This window comes from Aptenodytes patagonicus, chromosome Z, assembly GCF_965638725.1.
Source record: "Aptenodytes patagonicus chromosome Z, bAptPat1.pri.cur, whole genome shotgun sequence".
NCBI lineage: Eukaryota > Metazoa > Chordata > Aves > Sphenisciformes > Spheniscidae > Aptenodytes > Aptenodytes patagonicus.
This window is the reverse complement of record NC_134982.1, coordinates 79,712,794-79,735,761: the sequence shown is the minus strand read 5'-3', so window position 1 is coordinate 79,735,761 and position 22,968 is coordinate 79,712,794. Positions and strand designations below refer to the sequence as shown.

General features: G+C 42.7%; 1 protein-coding gene across 2 annotated transcripts in view; it reads right to left on the bottom strand.

Annotated features, from left to right (window-relative positions):
- The window catches only part of PLPPR1 (phospholipid phosphatase related 1), a 140,730-nt gene that overhangs the window by 9,946 nt on the left and 107,816 nt on the right, over positions 1-22,968 (bottom strand). For both annotated transcript variants that reach the window (XM_076362838.1, XM_076362840.1), the window contains 2 exons: positions 12,598-12,730; positions 2,748-2,998 (listed from right to left, as the gene is read on the bottom strand). In XM_076362838.1, the coding sequence (XP_076218953.1) occupies positions 2,748-2,998; positions 12,598-12,730 (384 nt within the window). The remainder of the gene's footprint in view (positions 1-2,747; positions 2,999-12,597; positions 12,731-22,968) is intronic.

Sequence of the window (22,968 nt, the reverse complement as noted above, 5' to 3'; positions counted from 1 at the left end):
TGACAGAAAGCATTACTTGTGGATGCTGCTAGGCAAGAGCTTAGCTGAAGAATCCTGAAAACACTACTAAACAGTCAATGTAAGTGATTAGTTGTAGCTTTCAACCACAGTGACCCTGTTATGATTGTAAAACAATTCTCCTTGCTTTCACTCCAGAGGCAAATGGGAGGATCAGCAAGGATATCTACCTTCTCTCTACAATAAGAGGTCCTCCAGTTGTGCTGGTGAAATACTTGAAGTTTCCATGTTTTGGTTGAACACTACCATCTGTTAGATGTCCTTGTCATTGACTCTTCCATGACCTTTCTCAGAAGAGCATGAAGTAACCAGTTGTTTAAAGATGATGTAACTGGGATACCCAATGCAATATATGATTTTATTGTCTATTTTTTGGGTTTTTTTTTCCCAGAAATGTTAATGAATTAAGGAGTATTTCTAGCCTACCATTTTCCCTTGGGAAAAGTACTTAGAAACGTGTTTCTAACTGTACAGCAGCATGTACTATGTACAGTGACTGCCATCTCTTCCTGTGATACTTCTGGGAGACTAATAAAACTTCATTAGATGCCATTCTAAGTTTCGTGTAAGTATGGAAGCCTGGGCTGCTGGCTGTTTTCTCTTTCCCCTACTTTAGGCATACAAGATTCATCTCTGCCTGCCGACATCACAAAAGTGATGCTTTGGGTTCTCCTCAGCTTCTTCCGCAGGTGACAAGAAAAAGCCTAGTTGATTAAATATAAAACCCAGATTATAAAAAAAAAAACCAAAACACAAAGCCAAACTGATCACAGTGGGATTACTGTCACCAGCAGACTAATGAACAAATCAGTACACAGACATCTGCAGAGGATACTCAAGGTTCAGTGATGGGAGGAGACTCCTGGATCTCAACAGACACTTATACAATGAAAGACGATGTTTGTGCTGACTCCATTCTCCTGCTTCCTCATGTTCAACCTGTTTTATTTTTCTTGCTCCATGGCTCAAATCTTTAGCTTTATGCAAAATACAGCTATTACTAACCAAATACCATGTGTTTTATGTTCAGCAGCCCACATTATCATGCATATTAGAATCAGCAAGACACTTCTCAAAAAATTGTGCACAGCACAATTATTAAGCAAAGCTAGATCTGAATGCTGCACTTGTTGTGTAATATGATATTCCCAGCTGACAGGCAAGAAAAGACAAGTGGCAACACCTTTAGTGTTAGAGGGTGTCTTCAGGCGGAGAACTGGGCTAAAATTGGACTGTAGGCTGAAATGCCTTAAGGGCAGACTTTTATGACCTTATGGCTCAGAAATAACTCCATGTCCTGGCTCCACCTGGTATCTTCTTATGTGGGGAGAAACGCAGGCCCATCATAGATATGCTTGAAAGAGTAGGGCTCAGAAACACTGAACTACTGGGGACTTAAGCTAAGGAAAGAAAAGCATTGTTCCCCTTCAGTTGTAGAAATCAGCCTGTTTGTAGAAGACTTGCCTTCCTAGGAAACAAAGGAGGTTGGGCAGGGAAAGTCCATGAAAGGATGTAACTAGCTTAGGGCAAAACCAGGAGCAAGCCTGATCCTGGAGCTTCCACCTAAGAGTTTATCATGATGAAAACAGCTGCTACAACGATGCTGAGTTTATTGGGAACTGTATTTCACACATGGTTGCTTATTGTTCAGAAGTAATGCACACAAAATGTTACGGGCTTTCCAAACACTTCCCAACAAATCCTGATCAAAGGAGTTACCAATTTATATCTCCGTCGTTATTCACGCAACATTCAGTGCAAACAGATGGATATTGAAATAGCAGTGGGTGGCCTCTTCATTTTATAGTAATAATGTGGTGTTTTATTAATCTGCTACCAAGATCAGGGTAAAATATTCAGTAAACACCCCGTCATTAATAAGTTTAAGCTTTTCTCAAATCCTGATGACCTACAGACAGACTCTGCCACTCATTAGAGTCAAGCTATTGGGGGAAAAAAGACCTAGTTAAGCCATTTTGTGATCAGAATCAGGTTAAGTCCTTAGATCTTAATGGCAAAACCATCAAGGTTTTCTACTTTGTGAGCAAGCTTCTTGGATCAATTTTCAAACATTACAGAAACTTTAGCCAGACAACACAAAGGAGCTGTTGATCTGTTTCACTAGACTTTTAAAGACAGACGATTTTCTTCCTGACAGTATAGCAGTGTCACCTTGTCAAGATGTCAACTGGGGTCCATTTCTCTGTGATAGCAGCAAAATTCTGGCACTGACTTTTATTACAACCTTCTTTGCAGAGGGAATTCAGGTCCTAAACAAGGGGAGCAAAATCCAGCCTAGTTCAGCCTCCCATTGAAATGGCACAATTTACATCTTAAATGTTCAACAACCCATGGCATGTGAACAAAAGAAATAGTAGTGATCCAGGAGCCATTTAAGCATCAACTTCATTTTAGTGTTCATGAGACAGGGGCAGGGAGAAGAAGAGGTTGAATGCATACTCAAAGGCTTCTGAGAAAATCAGCAGCAAAGACAAGATTAGGACCTCATGCCTCCATATCATACAGTGCCTCAAAAGCAACGAGCATTTGATTTGCTTATACTAGGATTGGTAAAACAGAGAGAAAAGGCGATTTTCCCCTTCTAAGAAGAAAGCCCTCCCCAAAACAACCCTCTTTTTCTTCAAAAACCCGTTGTAAGAAAAATGGCCCCATCTAGATGCACACACAGAAACCTCTCATACAAGTTAGCAATCATCACTGGCACTCACCGTGGCATATAAAGCTGAGTAGATGCTCAAAGCAGCATGTTTGGATGGAAAGGATCTCCTTGCCTTTTCAATCACCTCCACATCCCCAGTGCAGATGTTGCCGTTGTTTATGAACTGGTGGTGGGCCCGACAGTCATTTCCAGTGTAGTTGGGTTTACATACAGTCAGGAAGTAGGGAGCCAAGTTCCCAGTCACAACCTGGCCAGCGTTTACAAATATGTCAGTGGCAAAAAGTCCAAATGCAAACACTCCTGTGAGGAAAGGTTAAAAATAATGATTATTCAAACAGGTTTAAAAAAAATCTTGGTACCTGAAAGGAAGAGACATAATGAGAGGTAAGGGACTACTCCCTGCAGTCATTACTCGCAAAAAGCCCCTGCTGACTCCAGCAGAGTCCTGCATCAAAGGCACGACACAGAAGACTGCATGCTTAACTCTGACAGGTGCTTAACTCAGGGTCTCCAGAAGGACTCAGAAACAGGCTGAAAACGATAAGCAAGTGCCTAAGTACTTTTGTGATTCACAAAACTGTGAACTATAGATTTCACTGAAAACTCTGCACCTGTACTATGCCTGTAAAGTTTCCACTATGACAAAGGTTCACAGCCTGCAGACAAGTGTCATACACGAGTTGTTAAAAACGTTTATGTATTTTTACCACACCTGGGCCAAAAATGGTAGTATAACGGCTCTGAACCTGAAAGAGCAGTGTAGTGCTGAGACACAATACTGCACTTATGTTAATATTACTATCTAATGTCAAGTACCTTTTGGATTTTGACTATTCACTGTCCTGATGGTGAAAACTTGATTGGCAGGTCCTTTGGGAAACATCCTAATGCTTTGCTCTGGAAGATGTTTCCACACAGTTGCAGTTCAGCTCATGTCACTGGGAGCACATACCCACAAATGCTATAGCAGGAAGCATTCACTTGAAAGCAGGAACATTTCCAGGGTTGTGGAGCATCCCTTGCTCAATACTGCAGTTGTCACATCCTCCACTGACTCCCCATGAGCTGCTACAATACCAATACCTGCTACAGCTGCTATGAACATATACGAGGATCTTCTACTTGCATGTACTGCCTACGTACCAAAGGAACAGAACAGCAGGTTTGCAGAAATGCCAAACCCAAGTGTTCCAAAAAACTAAATGGGCTCCTCTTTCCCCCTTCCCATCACTAAAGTGGATTAAAGTGTCACAAAAATTTAGAATAAATATTTACTTTTGGTGTGGGAATGTTGAGGGTCATACATTTTTGCTTTCTCCCTCCTGTAGCTCTGTAAGCAAAAGTCATTTAAATTATAAATTAGCTGAGATTGCTATGTATTTAACTGCGACCAAGAGCTGGACCTCCAGGGAAAATATCTTAGGAGAGCTGTGATAAAATCTTAAAAGCTGGCACCACCGTGGTCATAACAACTTCACTGCTTATCTGTACTGAGTTTAAAAAAAAAAAAGAAAAAAAGACTGCTATAGTCTAAGAAACAAAAAATATCAGGGAGTCAGCAATATAATGCAGCAGAAAATGCTTTACATCAAATTAACAAGAATGAAGGATCGTTCTGCAGATATTGTCACCCACCATGCAGCTAACAAAGCAGAAGGGCTACAGATGACAGAGTTAGGTCCTTCTAAACATTCAGGGCTTATCTGCACCCAGAAAGCTTGTACAGACAGTAGCATAAAATAAAACCCATAACTAAAAATGGATTCATTGTATGAGTGTCAAGTGGGGCTTGCCAGTGCCGCACGCTCACAGAGATGCTGTGGTGTGACTGATACAGCTGTGCTGCAACACCAGTTCCTCAGTGGGGTACTGATGGGAAGAGCCCTCTCCAGGGGAGCAGCCTGGAGTGGCTGCAGGAGTGCAGAGCCGTTTGTCCTCACCACACTTCCCCAAGGTTAGGAAGGAGCCTTACCACAGTGAAGACGATTTTGGGGACAGAGTTTATTACTATTCATTGTATGAGTTTATTATTATTCATTATTAATGAACTGATGTGTGATCATGGATTTAAAAAGCCAGCAGGAGGTAGCCTTCCTCTGGTTCTAGACTGCAGGACTGGGCCCTGCCTTTTTACTGGTGTGACGGTCTTCCTCGTGTTTATCCTGTGAAGTATCTGTGTTTAAAAGGGAAATTGAGAGAGCACTGACACTGCTCCTTTATTTCCTTTATCCCTCTGCTAATATTTTAAATCCATGGTTTTCCACAGCTTGCAGGAGCTCCTCATTTGCATTAGCCAGTGCACAAGCAAGTTCAAAGGAAAAATGCAGTAGGTATCTTTTCAGCCTGGTGAAACAGCAAGTTATGCCAGAGATGAATCTTATTTTATATACAGCTCTTTGGCCAAATTCTTAAAATTTTTTTGGCACAGCTTGCTTTAAATGGCATCTTTTTGATGCGCTGTGCAAATCACAGGGAATGCAGTGAGGATTATTACCCAGCCCTTTACAATACTTAGAGGAAATTTAAGAGCTAGGCAAATATTGCAGTCTGGCCCACAGTCTTTATTGCGTAATTAAGTATAAGCCAAGAACCGAGGTGTTTCAGAAAAAGCTCACAGGCTTCACAAAGTTATTTCAATCTCTAGGCAGTGCACAAGTACAAAGGTGGTCCAGTGTTTTTCTCTGAAAAAAAGAAGTTTTAACACCTGCATTTTCTCAATATTTGGTAGCACAGAAAGTGCTGGCCCAGACTCAACTGCTGAGGGCTGCAGTACTCTGCAGAGCAGCAGAACAAGCCATGGTTGAAACCTTTATCGTGCTCTGACTGTGATGCATATTGATCACCATAATTCCCCCCTTGCACTTCTGCCAAGCTGCGCCTTATGAAAATCATAGCTATGTGCAGCAATGAATTCGGCTAGCAGGAATTTAACCATTGCAGACTGATTACACATCGTGTAGTCTCTGGAGACTTTGAGATAGGGTTGGCTGTAATTGATTTAAAGGCTGTAACACCACTGAGCCTGGGTAGTGGTTGTACAAACCCCTGGTGGTTTTTGTACCTCAGGAATCCATCTGTTCAATGGATTTGTTCAATGACCTACAGCAGCTAAGCTAACTGACCAGAGCACGAGAATGCAGTGACATGATTGCCAGGTTTTTAGAGGCAGACAAATCGCTGCTGAAAGGCTTCACAGGAAGGGCAACTAGCCCTAGCTCTTCAGGGTCATACAGCTGAAGTCTGTGATATAACGCCACAGAGAGAGAATGGGAGAACATGTACCTTTTCCAGATTTTGATGCTCAGGTGTTATGGGAGGTAATGTCATCCTGCTAAGGAGTAGGTATTTTATCTTACCGTGCTCACTCTGGCCTAGAAAACCTGGGAGTCAACTTTAGTCCAGAACTTAGCATATGCTGAGAAAAGATGTAAACAGTAAGACCTACAGCCTCTACAGTTGGTTACTAGCAGAAAGGATGGACAGAGGCTAATTTCATTTACGTAAAGCCACTCCTTCCCCTCATCCACACGTGTCACATAGTCTGGCTGCACGGAGGCCTTAAAGAAGGAGCAGAAGGTATTTCTGGAAAGGCTTCCTGACTTTTTGTCACTGTCCTGGCTCTCAGCTGTGTTTGTGTGTGTCAGGAGCAGCCAGAAAGAAGAGGATAGAAGGCAAACCAGCAAGCAGAATGTAACTGGGAGAGAGACTAATTTAGGCCAGAGACAGAGGGTAGGCTCTACTCCCTGCTACTCTCCTTAGCTGTCCCGGAGTCCAAGAAGAAGGAACTGAGGATCAGATTTGAACATATCTTTACCTCCAGTGAGAAAGACCTTAGACAAACTAAATGTGCAAATGAAAAAAAGAACAACTGCCAAGAAGTCCTCCAAGCATGAACCCATAATTTCTGGGCTCTCACTCACATGCTACTCTAATGGTCCTTCTCCTACTGAGCTCCCTGTATGGCTGTTCATCAGTGTTGCCACCTCCAGCTGTCTATTGCTTTTGCTAACAGGGACATCTGCCCTGAAGAAGAATCCAGCTCTCCTCACTCATTGTAACCTCAGCATAACCCTGTCTTCTCCCTGGCAACTCATGCTCAAGCTCTCTCTTCTTCCACCCTGAATCTGTCTAACATCAGTGACTGCAGCTGCCTGTTGACTCCATGGAGACTCTCACTATTACAGACATTTAAAATGCCACTGATTTGAAAAAAACCAAACAACAAAAAAAAAACCCAGCAAAAGAAAAGCGACTAAAAAACCCCTGGGAGTTGTAGAAGAACAGCTGAAAAGACATCAGGAAGAGAGAAGTGAGAAGCCAGTAGGTGGAAATGAGAATGAGGAGGTAGAAGGCTTTATTAGAGAAAAAACATTAAACCCTTAAGTAAAGTGACAAAAGAAACAATGCATTGGAGGGCTCATGAGACATCAGAAGCTGTGCTCTTTGGTAACATATTGTTATGTCCTCCACCAAGTGCATTTATTTAGGCACTCCTCTCTCTCCCAGTGCCCAGTCAATTACCTGAATTTGTCACACTCAACCTAATTTACTCGGAAAACGTTCCTATTACGCATGCACGCTCACAATCCCCCAACCCCTTTTCCACCCCTATGTTTTTTAAAGATTACAGTTTCAACGAAGGGAGTCCCTGGAAGGACTCATGGCTCTGTGGAAATGCTGATCCTCAGCTCATCTCTGAAGGTTTTGCTCTAATGGTCCTGTGCATCCAATAAAGCCATACGTTTATAGTCCTGTGACTGAGACTCTGCTAAACCACCCTTCATCATTATATCTTAAAGGGTCTTGTTAAAGGAGATCTGTATCATTAATCCATTTTACAACTGGAGAGATGGGGGTTGCAGGGAAATTTATTGTCTGTTGCTATGGCATCAAGAACAGGCTCAACAGCAAGCTTCTTCGGAGCACTCATAATCTGATCCCAGGATTGGCTTTGATCTCCCACAAGTGAAGACCCCACAAAGCTCACTGCTCCAGGCGTCTACTCTTGTGTCTGCCTGCTTCACCTGTGAGTGTCTTGCCTGGATACTGTTCCCTCAAGACGTAAGAAGGAAGATGTGTGGTCTGAGCATGCAAGAAGAAATTCAGTTCCCAGTGCAAAAGTACTCTGGAGCCTCAAGACTCCTCCCCACAAACACAGGATTTCTTTCTTCCTCACTGCTTCACGCCTATCAGTTTTCATGTAGACAACAGCCAGCTCAGAGCCTGGCATAAAGTGGAACAGTAAGGTTTGATTTGTCTTCAACACAGTGACCTGTTTCTCATTGTGGAGGTTCTTCAGTGATAAGAAGGGAGACCGACAGTAGCCTAAGCTGCTGCAGCAGTTTAGGTTAGAGGCAGCACACCCAAACACCGCTTGAGCTCTGCTGAAAGGCAGCCAGTTGATAACAGAATGTGCATTGTTTCACAGTGAACTTCAGATCCAAGGCAGACAGAAGAACAAGGTCAGGCAAACTATGTCCTGCAGCTGCCTAGGGAATTGACATCAGAGCTCTGGGGTATATCTATCCTATTACAATAAACTCAATGTGTGTATAAATCTTGTAAACCTTTATTTGCTGAACTAAAGCCTTAATTTGCTGAAATAAAGCCCTAATTTCATTATTTAGCTGCCCACTGTGAGGTGTCACCATGCTTTAAATTAAGCTGTCAGCAGAAGCTGATCTGCACCATTTGTTAAACGCAAATTATGCAGGTCCAAAGTAAAAGCCACTGGTAACAAATTCATGAAGCACATTGCATTTCTAAATATCTGCACTGGAGAGAGGCTACTTGCATGTTATCAGGGCTTTGAAGATATACAACTTAATCACATGGATTAGAAACCTAATATAATGAAATGCAACACAATACACACTCTAGTCACCCTGCCAAACTGAGTCAGGGAGGTCTGAATCCATGATTCTGGGGGTATGATAGCAGCTGTATATAAACAGACTAAATCCTTGACTGAAACTATTCACTAAATAATGCTAAAATAATTTATAACCTCTATTTGCAATACAGATGATGAAGTAGAACACGGAAGCAAATGCAAGATAGCAAGGTGTTAACAAAGTACTGAATGGGAAATTACCATAAGACAGGGTGAATAAAAATACAAAAGGCTGTGTGTACTCAAGCTGGGAGACAGGGAGAAGAGGCAGAGGCCCAAGAAACAACCACGCTGACCCCCTGGTTTCTCAAAGGTCCAGCACATAAACGGCAAATTTTGGCAGCAGAAATTCATAATAAAACTGCTGGGAGCGGTGGGGAGAGGAGGGAGGAGAGATGATGTGACTAAAGAATAGCAGTGCAGCACCAATATTTTAGACAGAAAAAAAACTGCTCCAAAGCAATTGCACACCACTTGTTTGACCCGAAAATCTTCAAAATAGATGTCTGTGGAAGCAGCTATAAAAGATAAAGAGGAAGATGGAACAAATTGCAACATATATCAAAGTCTGATGTTTCAAGCTAAGCCAGCTTTTTTTCACTGATAAAGGAATTGATTTTCTAAATACAGGGAACATAGCAGGTTTCACCAATCTAGGCTGCAGTAAACTGCTGACCTGACGTACACTGGAGCAAGTTGAGAGGCAGCCCTTCGCCACAAAAGCAAATGTCTACCAACGTGCAGAATTCATGCCTGGGCCAGGAAGCAAGAAGAAATTTTGGTTCTGCTTCCTGTGGACAAAGAACCAGGGAGGGATTTAAGACAAAGCTCAACATTCAAGGTCCCCACTAAACTCAGGAGGGGAGAATCTTAGAAACAGACAGCTGCTGAGGGCTTGGGGAAAACAAGGAGAGAATAAGCAGAGAGCATAGTAAGCAAAATAAGAAAAATCAAGGAAAAGAAACATGGGGCTTTGCCAGCATCCCAGAAGAGTTGCAGGTTTTTGGTTTTGCTTAATTCTTTACTCCACTACCAAAGTGCAAAAAAGTGCTTCATTCTGTATACATGAAGAAAAAGCAAGAGGAGAAAAGGCTCAAGTCTAGCAGCCAAACCCAAAAGATCCCACAGAGATAGTGTGACAAGGGTGCTTATCTTTCACACCACCAAAAGATAGCCTGGAGTTTCCCTTTTTGCTTCTCTTTCCTTAAAAAATCTAAGTGAATGTTCAGTGAAGTATCTATAACTTTCTGCTTGTTTTGTGGAAAGCACATTTAGGCTACTATTCTTAAAACCCCATCTCTTCCCAGCAACTCTAGTTACAGAGGCAGGGAGGGAGAAAAAGCCTCTTTGCCTTTCTAAGATTTGGGAATAGCGACTCTCAAAAGCTCTCCATGATGTGCCTTGCAGGGTCAGGAAGTAGTGTTCATTTTTCCTGAGCACCCAGACACATTGAAGAATTTTTCTCATCCTTTTGAGTAATACCAACTGTAATGACTGATAAGGCAATATTCCAAGAAGTTCAATTACTACTTTTTGCAGGTACTCACCTAAGACTCACCTACGGCTCACACATCTGGGCCAAAAGAAATCATCATATGTGGATATTCCAATGAATTTGTACCAAGACTAAATTGGCAGCAAACTTCTTTGCAACAAGCCAGGCTGCTTGCTAGGGTACGTTGGAAGACAACCTACTTAATGAGCTCTGTAACTTATGGCCCTCAAGTTTAGCATGAGAAGACGCACACAAGGAAATCCATGTGTGAGCAACCTAAATTATTAGTCTCTCCAGAGCCAAGCATCCAGGTAGACTCTTTTTGGAGTAAGCAGCTGTATGGAGCTAACTTCCCTGATCATCCAGCGTGGGCTACAGCTGCTCAGTCTGTGTCATGTTTTCAAAATGCAGGTGGAATGTCAATGAAAAACATGCTGTTATTTTTAGTTCCTTTCATAAATTATTTCAGCCACTTTTCAACAAACTCTACTTCTCTCATTTTACTGCAGAGGCAGGGAGAAGGTTTCAGAAGAAAACAAGCAAACAATCAGCGTAGTTTAAGAAGAGACGAACACTGTAAGACATCTCTAATAATGTTGACTTCATTTTTCTCAGGAAAACAAGTATAGCTGCAAAGCCAAGATTGATTTCTCTAGCAGGGTTCATATCCTACTACTCTCTCTGAGTCCACTGTATCATCGCTACCCCGTTCTCTTCCACCAGAAGAAAAACAATAGCATGAATGTTTAAGAATAAAGCTAACTACAAGAAAACTTATAGAGCAAGCGCCTCCATGGTCTAAGCTCTTTTAGTGCTGACCCCGCAGGCAAGAGTATTTGATTAGGACTTCGCAACATGCCGAATGTGCTGGAACAGTGGACTCCAGTACCCTGCTTCTCTCTTAATGGCAGTTTACTATCCATCAATATATCCTAGAGGTTATGTGAAGTTCAAGGGTATTTTACCTTTAACTGCGTTCCCATGTCTTTTGTTTTCATCAGCAGCACACAGGCCAGCCCTGAGTAATGAACCACAGATGGTTTGTCTCCACCCCCAGTATGGCAGAAGGTGAAAAACCATTTCACTTCCTAACTTCCATGCATAAAGCAGGAGGCACAGAGAGAGGAGCGGGAGAAAGAAAACCATGGCTCTTCCTCCTTTGCAGCATGTATTTACTGATGATGAAAACCTTAACAGAGGATAAGACTTTCAACTCCATGCTCTGAGCAAGTATCCCTGCCTGCAGCCAGGCCTGTGCTGCATGGAAGCAACACAACCCTCGCCACAGTCACAGCAGACATTTTTCTTCCAGATAAAGCTCAAAAATTCAGCAGTGACAGGGAAGAAGCGATACAGATATTTTCAGCTTTTTTTTCCATTGCTTCTTTTAACTCAGACTGTGAATTCAGACCCAGCTCCCTGTAAGATGTGGCGTATAAGGATGCTTTACCTCTAAGAGTATACAGGGAGGGTGGTGCTGTGACGCCCTGTGGGCAAAGCCCCTCTTGGTCAGTGGGGAGCCATATTTACCACTGGCCCATGCCAGCAGTGACACAAGCCATCCCATCCCATGCATGAACTTGGGACTTCTCATGAACGAGTAAGAAGGAGGGAAGCTAGAGCCCCTTGCACGTGCAGTTCAGAGCTACTCTCTTTGTACTCTGCTGCTACAAAGAAGCAGTAAGTGAGCAACCAGCCCTCCTTTATCTCTAAACACCAAGGGGTGCGGGCAGCCTTAAATGGCTGTGAATTGGGAAGCCTTCAGAGGACAACCAGATTCTCTGTCAGTGCCACAGCGGAAACACAAGCTGCAATGCTGTTCCTCTTCCCTCTCCAAAAGAACCATGGGACGGTCCCCTCAGTAAGGTCTCATAGGCATTTTTTCCACTAAACAGTGTGAAAAAGGCATAGCGGTTTGCAAGCACCATATAAAGCAACCTTCAACGGTTTAGTGACAGAACTTACTCATTCATTTCTCAGCGATTAACTCAATGAAAGCTCTAACAAAAAACAAATACAGTTTGTATTTATTAAATAAAATAAATAAAATAAATAAAAATAAGAATGTTATTTTGAAGTGGGCTCTGGGCTTTTTTATATTGCACTCAGCTGAACATTATGTGGCAGAGCTATGGATGTTAAAATTAGAGCTGAAAAGAAAAATGCCAAAGACATGGGCTGGTGAGGACCAATTTGTAAGTAAAATGGGTAGCTTACACAGAATAGCAATGATGGAATTATTCATACAAGGATTTGATTGGCATAACCTTTCTTCAAGGGTCCAGAAGAAGCATTAAGCTCAGCAGAACAGGATATAAACCAGCTCCAGACAGCATGATATGGCACATTTTGAACGTTACCTTGCCAGTCCCGAGAGGGACTATCCCTCTAAGGTAGAAGAAGCCTGAAAAGATTTCACAGCTTAATTAATTTTGTGGTTTAGGTTATTAGGATGTTTCATTCTGTTTTGGTGCAAACAGGGACTAAGCTTGCAATGCTCAGGATGCTTACCTATAAAACGTATTATTCTTCGAAGCAGTGGGTTCAGGTAACAGCACTCTCCAGTCAAAATAGTTTTCTCTTGAATAATTAGGGTTTCTCGGGTTGACTTTATGAAATACATGGATATCTCACCAATAAAAATCTGCCAGGAGAAAGAAATGGAAGGTTAAAAATTACATGAGCAAACATTAAAACATGGGTGTCTGGTTCCAGCCCATAGAAACTACTACACAGCAGTGTGTTGGGACATTGCACTTCCACAGCGTGGCTACACTTACTCACTTGAGATGAACTGACATAGATCCAGCTCCCAGCCAAGAAAAGGATCCATCATTCTTGCACTCAGTGGCAAGACACAGCAAATATTAGGCCTTCTTATACTAACTCCTGGGATACAGGGGCAAACAGAGCTTTAAGGAATACTGTGGATCAGAGAAGCTCCCATTTTTACTGAGATTGGCACAGAATTTGTCATGTCCTGCTATTAGCATTTAAAATTTACTGACAGTATAGACTTCATGGATGGAAGGCTTCTAGACATCCGGGGAAGTGGAAAGTAATGCTGCAGACTTCCACCCCAGCTTTTTACCAGCAAGCCTCAGCAATATTGGATGCTTCCTGCAGCCTCTACACCTTCTCGAACTTATATTCGTCTAAGTCTGCCAGATAGGTTACACAGTTCCTGCCAACTTTGAAAAGAAACGTAGATGAAGGACATCCCTGCAATGGAAATTGATCTGAAGTCACAAAACTTTTGGGGACGTCAGTGAACATTCTGGACAAATACATCATATTTGTATTAATAAAGTAAAAAGTTCCAGGGTATGGGTCCAGCACGGCCAATCACCCATACTGTTACATTGCTAGCACGGTCCCTGCCACAGCCTGGCCTGGTGCCAACAGTCTGTCAGAAAATGCCTGGGACAAGTCCCACGAGGAAAGCTGCCTGCAGCCACTGCTTTTTACGCAGAAGGAGTTTAGCCATTTGGCCACAGTTTGCACATGCCAGCTAGTCTGAGGGCCAGAGGATGACTTCTGGCCTGTTTTATTTACTAAATGTCCTGTTTTATTTATTAAAACATCAAAAATGAAGTCTCCAGGGACCCACTGATCTTTATGTTAGCTGTGCTTATGTATTACTTATTTTTTTCTGATCAGAATATTCATGCTTTCTATAAAAATGATAATTGCTTCCCATAGGATTAGGATCAGTATTTCCTAAGCACTCAGAATTAATTTAAGTCTGTTGCACAGAGGTCTATCTGCCCTAGCTAAAGCTGGACAGACTTTGATCACAGGCTTTAGAGGCAGTGACGGTCCACTCACAGCGGGCACTTCTGAAAATCCCACCTAGCATGTTTTGTCAGCAGGCTTCAGAAGGGGAAACTGGGAGCTTTTAAGAAAGACAGAGTTTGTAATGAAAGTCTTTAGAGAAAAAAAAAAGCCAGTCTGAAGTGGAAGAAATGAGCTTTTAAAAGGGGAGCACTCAAAAGAATTAATTCAATACGTTATTATAAGACACACAAGAGTAACCCATAGTGCTAGGGAACGGTCAGAGAAATGCATAAGAAAAGCATGTGTGCACACACACATGCACACAGACAGCCAGAGTTAGCATACATGTCAAGGAACTAGTCTTAGTTCACTTTGACTGCTGGAATGGTACGTTGTTTCAAGGGCAACAATTTATCCTTATTAAGCCATATGAGCATCCTTATTATTGACATTCAAGCCGAGTATGCTCAACCTCTTTATAATTCTAACCGCTGATGTTGAGAAATGTGGAGTTGTAAAATGTATGTTGATAATGGCATGTGGGGGTGGGAGCCGGTGCATGGGAGCTGCACCGAAGTATTGCCTTTATCCCATTTCACTCCGTCTGCTCTTAACAGAATTGGCAAGCAGTTCAATAAGCTCAGCTCACTAACTATGGGGCTGAGAATTAAGAAAAACACCATCTGCACTAAAGCAGTTTAAAAGTGACACTCTGTTTCAAACCATTTATTATCTGAATTATGATAATGTTCAGAAGTTTGAATTAATGCTTTGGCTCTCTGTCTGCCTGGGGCTGTACATACACATTGAGAGACAATTCACACCCTGAGGAAATTCTGTTCTGTGAAGACATGGGTTACTGGACTTTAAACCCCCCCAACTTTTCAAATAAGAGAGACTTAGGTATAAAACATATTAATAGACCTCCTTTAACAATACATCCATTTTTAAAGTTCCTTTGCATCAGGAGTTAACTGAATATTTTCCTACTTCAATTCCCATCTTTATTTCTATAAATTTGGCTGCCTGGCATAATCCTAGCAACTCCCGTGTGGATAGATTAGTTCCACTTAGACTTAGGAGTAAATTTTGCCAGGCTATAAATCTGTTCAATTCCATGCCACTGATTTAAGCAGAGTTATCCCAGATTTCCTATAGTATAACAGATCAAAATGTGATTTTTTAAGTGAAGAGTGCCTTTGGTTTAATACAGAGTTTAGGTGTATAGTAATAATTTGTGAGGTGATACAAGATGATTCAACTTAACTGGACTATTCTTGTGGTGCCATCTCTGGCACTGAATTTAGTTGCCTAAATTTGAGGATTTTGTTTCATTGTATGTTTAAGGTGGGCTCTAGAAAGTGAGCCTTGCTGTTCTCTAAAAATTCAGTGGGGGCTTTGGGCACCTAGTTCTGGTAGCTGATCTAGCTGTGGTCTGAATGTGGCCTGAATAGCTTCTCATAGAACTGATCTTTTTTTTCGCCAGGCATTTCTGAAGTCAAGTAACTCCACTGATTCTCATGATTTAAAACCTGATGATTCTGCATGAGCAGGGTCCGCATCCAGCCAAGTTGTCCAGCTGGCCTCCCAAAATCAACCACTGAGACTGTGAAGTACCTTAGCTTCTGCCAGAACAGAATCAGCACCCCAGGAATTGGTACAATTCAGTTCTAAATCTGAAATCTAAATATAGATACACAGATATGGGTGGAAAAAGAAAACAGCAAGCAAACTACTTATTTCCGTTTGGGAAAACAATGCAAGGTTAATGAACTGTTGTATTATACTGGCTTAATTAGTTAGTAGAAATGGCAAGAAAATTGCACTGGAGGTTGGGGACTGGTGATCTGCAGTCTGAGGTGATGTAGGCAATAGGGAAGCAAAGGTAGTGCCACTGGATATGATTTTGTTCTTGATTTCCTGAATGCAATAGCAGCCCAACTACACTGAGGTTATGTTGCTTGGGCACTCTTGCTCACATTCCTTTTCATATTACTATTAGGTAAAAATACTACGATGATGGCCCAAAGCCCACGTATGTAATTTTTCCTCTGCTGACTTCAACCTGTCCAATGAGAAAACTTCTTCAATTTGTCCTGCCTTCCCATTACTGGCAATGTCACCAAATACTTGCTCCTCAACATTCAGCACTCAAAAACATATGCTGCACATGCTTTACTTATTTCCTGGCTCCTCCTGAGCAAAGAGACGGATAAAATGATCTGTCCCATTTTCCTCTTCAACAGACTTTTGTCCATGGCAGATTTGGAAACGATAGTCCTTCAACTTATGAACTGACATTTTCAGACAGCGAAATACCACATCTTCCCCTTTCAAGTTCTCAGCACAACATGAGCACCCAATACTCCCTGCACTCCTGTACAGATTACCAACAGTTTGTTAATTAAATTATCAATTTGATCAACAAAACAATGTAACTTGCTTTTAAGGGACATAGAATCTTTATCTTTTCTTTTAATTTTTTTTCCTGTAACACTTTCTGGTAAGCTTACAGTCTCCTTGCCAAATGATTCTTTGCACAACTGCATTCTAAAAATAGATTGGTGTAAACATCAAGAAGAGCTGTTGCTGTAAGGATAAACTAAGATAAACAGTCCAGGAATGAATCTGGGTTACAACACAGATGAGGTTGCAGAAGAGTGGCATCCTGGAGCAGCACTCCTGCAGGAACTGTGCAGTGGGGTGAGGGTGGGGGGCAGCCTTGGAGAGTTATATTCAACTCAGAAAAGTAATTATTGATGGTGCTGACAGCCAAGGATGGGCCCAGCTTTAAGACTTTGTTCCTTTTACTAGTTTCTCTCATTCAGGACGTTAGCCTTGTACCTCAATTCAAATCCTCTAGCAAAGCTGAGGACCGCACCCCTGCTTCACTCCCCTACCACGCTAGCAGCCAAAATCTTCCTCCTTAGTCATGTTTCTCCAAACCCCTGTGCGGAGCGCCACAATCGGGTTCCTCCTATGCACAAACTGGCTTGTCACCAGTCACACTGCCCCAATCTTGCCTCCTTTTTACCCTGCCTCCCTTTGAAAACTCACTACAGATTCACTGCAATTTAGTCAAACTGCTCACCCTTCTTCTCCGATGGGGTCTGGCCTGACTGCTCCATGCAGTCCCACATTGCTGCTGGCAGAAGCTGCATCTCAACAGCCCTCCTGCCTCTCGTTCACTGACTCAGCGGCAACAAATAGGAAAACACTATTTTTCTATTTTTTCACGCATTCAGCGAACACAAGTTGCCACAGACAGTTTTCATTTCAACTGCAATTCCACACAGATAAAGAAGGAGGAGCGTCAGCCAGGGTGCACAGAAGCGATGCAGGAAGCACAGTTGTGCCCACAGCCTGGGACTGCCTGAAGTCTCCCTGTGAAACAACACCCTTCTCCTGCTTCCCATGAAAAAGTATAACTGATGGCATTTCCGATCACAGCAAGAAGATGGAGATCCCATATTAGGAAGAATTATGTGAAGTACAGCTGTCTGTCTTTTCTATGTATAAAGTTTACATTATTCTGATTTCTGGGAGTTTTTAAATCTTTCAACTTGTTTACTCTAAGAGCATTCTTGTGACACAGTCAATCCTTGTTAACACCACTATACATAGAAACTGCAACCAGAGACATCCTATTATAAACGAAAATCTCTGGCAGCAAACAAAACTGAACCTGGGTCTTGGGACATCATCACTCTCCTTTCTGGGCAGGTTTCAGCAAGCTGTGTGACATTCCTGAATCCTCTATAAGAACGTGTGTGGCTGCATTTTTAATGTCACAAATAGAAAAAACTCAATCAAGTCTGCAGCATTCAAATAGCAGCCAAGGGGAGGAGCAGATACAAGGAAGGCACTGGCTGTGAGACAAGCTATGTGCAGAGCACTCAAAAATGGAGAATATAAGCAGATGAAGCTTATGGGGCTCAACCCCAGTCAGCCAGTTTCAAAATGACTCCACACAGCTCTCTCTGGGAAAAGCAGGCCTGTCCACCAAAAAGTGACCTTTTCAAAGTGCTCCAGCAGGTGATTCATCAGCACTGGCTTGCATTGGGCCAAAAGCAATTCTGTCCTTTTGCATCACGGTGTATCTGAGGACTGCATTATCACAGCTGCCTCTTCAGGCTCTACACGGGAGCTCATGGCTCCATTCACCTGTCATTAGTTAAATAGCAGAAAATTTTCACTAGCACTACAGAATGCAGAGGCACAGAATCACACAGTGATTTAGCTGGGAAGGGGCCCCAGAGGCCTCCAGTCCAAGCCCTACTCAAAGCAGGGCCAGCACAGACCGCAGCATTGAGCAGTTGTGTTACAAATGTCTTCAAGAACGGAGATCCCACAGCCCCGAGGGGGGCACTGCTTCAGTGTTTGACTACTGTCATTGTAAAGAGATTTTTCCTAATATTTAATCAGTTTCTTTTCTTGCAGCTTGTGTTCATTGCAGGGTTGTCTCTTGTGCTTCGAACAGTCTGTCTCCATCTTCTCTACAGTCCCCACTAAGAATATGGCTCATATTGACTTTCACTTAGTGGTGTTAGTTCCTTAATTCCTTACATCTCCCTCGCAGTTAGCCTTAGGCCCTGAGGGTTATTGATCTGCCATTCTACCTGCTACCTACAGTGCCAAATATTGACACTGCACTGCTGAGACTCCATAGTCAAACCGGGTGGCAAACACTAAGCAACATTCTTATTGAGAAAAGACACCTTAGGAGGCAAGCGGTCATTGAGGTCTGCCTTGGCACCCTCTCCAGGACACAGTATTTCTGCTGTGATCTGCAGCCAGGACCCTGACCCAAGCCTGCCTGGGAGGGCAGAGGTTTCTCCTGATAGCATCAGTACCATCGTTGGTCATGAGGAGTAGGGATCAGCTGAGAGTTTTTGCAGACACTCTCTCATCTTTGCCATCACCTTCACAGATCTTCTCTAGCCCACAGGAATCAATGCTGTATTTTGCATAACTACAAGAGGAAATGAAGCAATGTCTTCAGCTGAACATTGCAGATCCAGCTCACCCATAATCTTCTGAGGACAAAACCTTCATCTGCATTCCATTACTTATTATCTCATTCTGGTGGGTTTTTTTGTTTTGGTTTGGTTTTTGTTGTTGTTGTTCAATGAAAACAACAGCAAAGAACAGTTAAAAGTTATTTTCCAGAAAAAAAGAATTGGTTTCTTTTATTCCAAGTCAAAAGGGCCAAAATCCACAATTTGGATTCTAGCCTGCCCAAAACCCACAATTCCCTTATCATTGTGCTCAAAAAACGAATTTACTGTGGTAAAACTGTCTAAAATAATTATACCGAAGTTCTAATCAAGAGAAGAAATTTCCCACAGCTCTGCAGTGTTCCTCATAAACTGGCATGTGACCGGCACCATTACAAAGTCCTAGAGACACTGGCAGTAGAAGCATCTGAAAGTGTTACACAAAACAAACAAGATGTATTTATTTTCCAGAATGGTGTGTAAATACCAGAATAGAAACATTTACACAGAGTCATGGGCACACCTTTGCCTCGCTCCTACGTATCCCGGCTTGTCATTCACCATTTCACAAGCTGGGTCCTTAGCAAACCTCAAAAAGAGGGAGACAAGCCGCCATGCGCAGAGGACACCTGACAAGCAGCGGGGCTCTGCCTCGCCCTGTGAGCAGCCCCAGCTCTGTGTCCCGACAATAAAAGGAAGGTGTAGCCAAATGCCCTTGGGTGGAGATCCCCCCGCTCTGGGACCAAGCTGAAACGGAGGCCAGCCCTGAAAGCCAGGACCACGCAAGCACCATGTGTGGTACATCTCCTTGGAAAAGGGATGTATCCTTCCTTAACGAGGAGTAAGGGACACTCCAGGCACTGACGCTGACCTCTCATCCCCACTGCTGCCCAGCTTGCCGTGCCAGCACAGGGGTGAAGTGTGGCGGGTAGGAGACTGTAGCACAGGAGTCTCTGCTTCCCGGCAGCACTGTCACCAGCAGAGCCTAGGGATTTCTGCCTGAAAAGGCCAGGAAGAAGCTACTGTTACAGAGCTCTGAGCTGCATTAGCCACTCTTGGTTTTCCCGGCATCTGCTGCTGAGCAGACGCAGGGGAATCAGCCAGCACAGGCTGAAGTTCCCTGGCATCCCTTCTAGAAATAAATCACTGTAATAACATGGCTGTACTAAGCCAAAGCCAAGGAAGCAAGGTGGCAGAGAGAATAGGAAAACCATCTACGAGAATGGTGTTTCTGAAGCTTGGGAGGTAAGTGCAAATTGTAGGGAGAAGTTTGAACAGTTTCCTCCTGCTTCAGATAACTTTGATCAACACTGTAATTCATCTTCTAATTAATAATCAGACCAGTTCAGTTTGATTGATTCCAACATTATCTGAAAACAAATACTCCTTTGCACAAATTAATAGCACTGGCCAGTTAACAATTAGATGTAGGCTGCCACTTCCTCCCTGGAAATGGAAGGAAAGAAACTGAAGATTGCGTGAAAACAGTAGTGGCACTTTCTATTCTACTTTAAGGAAACAAGGCACAGTGTCCTTGAAGCTTTCTGCTGCTGTTCAGCATTCATTTCAGTGAGCTGGCTCTGTTCCTAAGCCTCTCTGCTTCTCTCGGGCGGGCAGACAAATCACAGTGTATGGAGCAGTGCAGGCAGCAGCTCTGAACTCTGGAAGGATTGTTTAGTACCAGCTGGGGAATTGGCTGATTTGCAGTAATCTCGTAATGGGGAAAGCTCGTCTTGAAGGACACTAATGAATGTGGTGGAGTCATCCCAGAATATTTTTAAGGAAATGCTTTGAAAATTTTATGTTTGTGCAAAGCAACCTGTTCCACTTTAAACATTGTTTTCATAAAGTTGTCAAACTGGCAAAAATTAAAAGAATTGTTAATTCTCCCCCCCCCCCCCCAATATTTTGGAATTGACAGTGCATTGAAATATTACACTTTCTCCCAGGCTCTGCATAACACCCGGCTGTGGGACAGGTCACTTTTAAATTCACCAGACCTGTGATCATGGAACTCAAGCTCCGGTGCTTAAACGTTCAAGCTGCTCTAAATTTTTACATTCCCTATCACTGGAAAACCAGCCGAAACCAGGACAAATACCTACACTACATTTACCTCCAGAAGAAGGTTGCATTCTAAGACCTCCAACTCTGAAAAAAAACCCCCAATTATTCTCCTGCTAATTTCACCCTTCCTGGAGTACCTATAACCACCAAAATGAGGGGCTGTCTGTCTAAAGCTCTGTAATGCAGAGGTCAGCTATCGAAATGTGCAGACATGTTGCTGTAGGCCACCTGAAGCCCAAGACAAAAGCAGTTTTTGGCAAGTTGGAAACTTTTGATCCTTCGAAATGCAGTGGAGGCAAAGACAGAAGTTCTGTGCTATTCTCACAAGGTCACAGAAACAAATATCCTCTTTCTCATTCCCCTTCCCTGGCCCCAGAGACTGGCTGGTAGGTACAGTACCCAAGTGCTTGCCGTGACTGTCAAGGATGGTACATTCCTGCCTGCAAAAATTAAAATGATTTAACCATAGCTTCTACTTTACTGTGAGACAGGCTGAAAGCATTCCTATACCCATCTCAGCATGACAATAGGAACACTGGAAATTTAGCAGTTGTTCAATAACCAACCGCCAACAATGTCAGTACAACTGAAATCAGCCTGCAAGAAGGAGAAAGTCTCTGAGAAGAAAAAAAGGCATTAAAAACAGCTGGCATGAGATGAAGATGAAACCATACATATCTTATGAAGCACTTTGTGGCACCAGAACCTACAGATAACTACAAGTTCAATCCAAAACAGACAGGATTACAGGAATCCCCCTTTTCTACCAGTGCTGACAGCAAAATTTACTACTTGAGTCTGAAGATCTATGTTTCAGGGGATAAATCACTAAATCTGAAATAAAATGGCCAGTTGTTTCTTTACAAAGAAAAACAAATTTTTCCTTAGGTAGCTGCAATTTATTACTAAATTCACCATATCCTACTACTTTGCTGCAAAGATGCTAATACCACCACACTCAGAAAATTAAAAATGAATAAGGCAGATGAAAGCCTTTGACCTATCCTCAGTGGAATATTTGGGAGAAAAATGCATTTCACAGAACGGAGGCAGGCATACATGATTTTCATTTATTTAACAGTGTTGTCATGAGATTCAGGCATCTTCCCTTGCAAGAAACTCCTGTTATCAGAGACTAAGAGGTTATCAGTAGAAGCATTAAAAGACTTTTGTAATTTTGATTTATGATGATTAACTACCCAGTGTAGCAGAAAAAAATGGTTAAATGGAGTCAGCGGCATCACATGTTTCAAGAACAACAAATAAAACTGCAGAAAAACAGGCCAGTCTCATCTATTTTTTCCACTAAAAGTGCAGGGAAATGCACATACAGTGCTACCAACCCACAACAGCACTTCTGAGAAGTGCTGTCAGGGAAGAAATAAAATACATGCATTCGTTTTCCCCATGGCCACTGTCATAGCCAAATGACTGAGACACAAAGATATTCCATTAAATTTACAAAGATGCTCCCTTTTGGCTTGTGAGCATTAGAACACCTCAGAGCTATGCTGGAATCAGTGCTTTGAGTCATCTCCAGACCTGTGCACACAGGACTGCACTTAAACACTGCTTGTGTCTCAGATGAGGGAGCTTGTACGGATGCCTAGACTATTTTCCATAGCTCCAGAAACACTGTTAACTAGTACCATGAGTGCTCCCTCGTTGCTGCTGGGTTCCACCCCTTCTAACAATAATCACTCCACTCATGCCATGAGGTGTCAGGACAGTGGCAATATGCAAGCAACACAGAGAGATCAGATTTGCTGCTGTAAATCCTCTTAGCCAAAGCAACCAATTTGTTGGCAGAAAGTGAAGCAACTAGTGTCTTGCAGAGGAGAAAAAAGTAATTGTATGGAGGGACTGGTACTACCTTTGACTTAAGTAATTTCTTCACAGTGGAGCTGCAGGATGTCAGTGATTATTCCTGAGAGCAAAGTGTAGAGAGTGAAGCTACAACTTGACGCACAGTGAATGCAGGCAAAGCTCCCTCCCATGAAGCCCAGCTGTGTGGGTTCTTTTGTTTGTGGTTTGGTTTGGT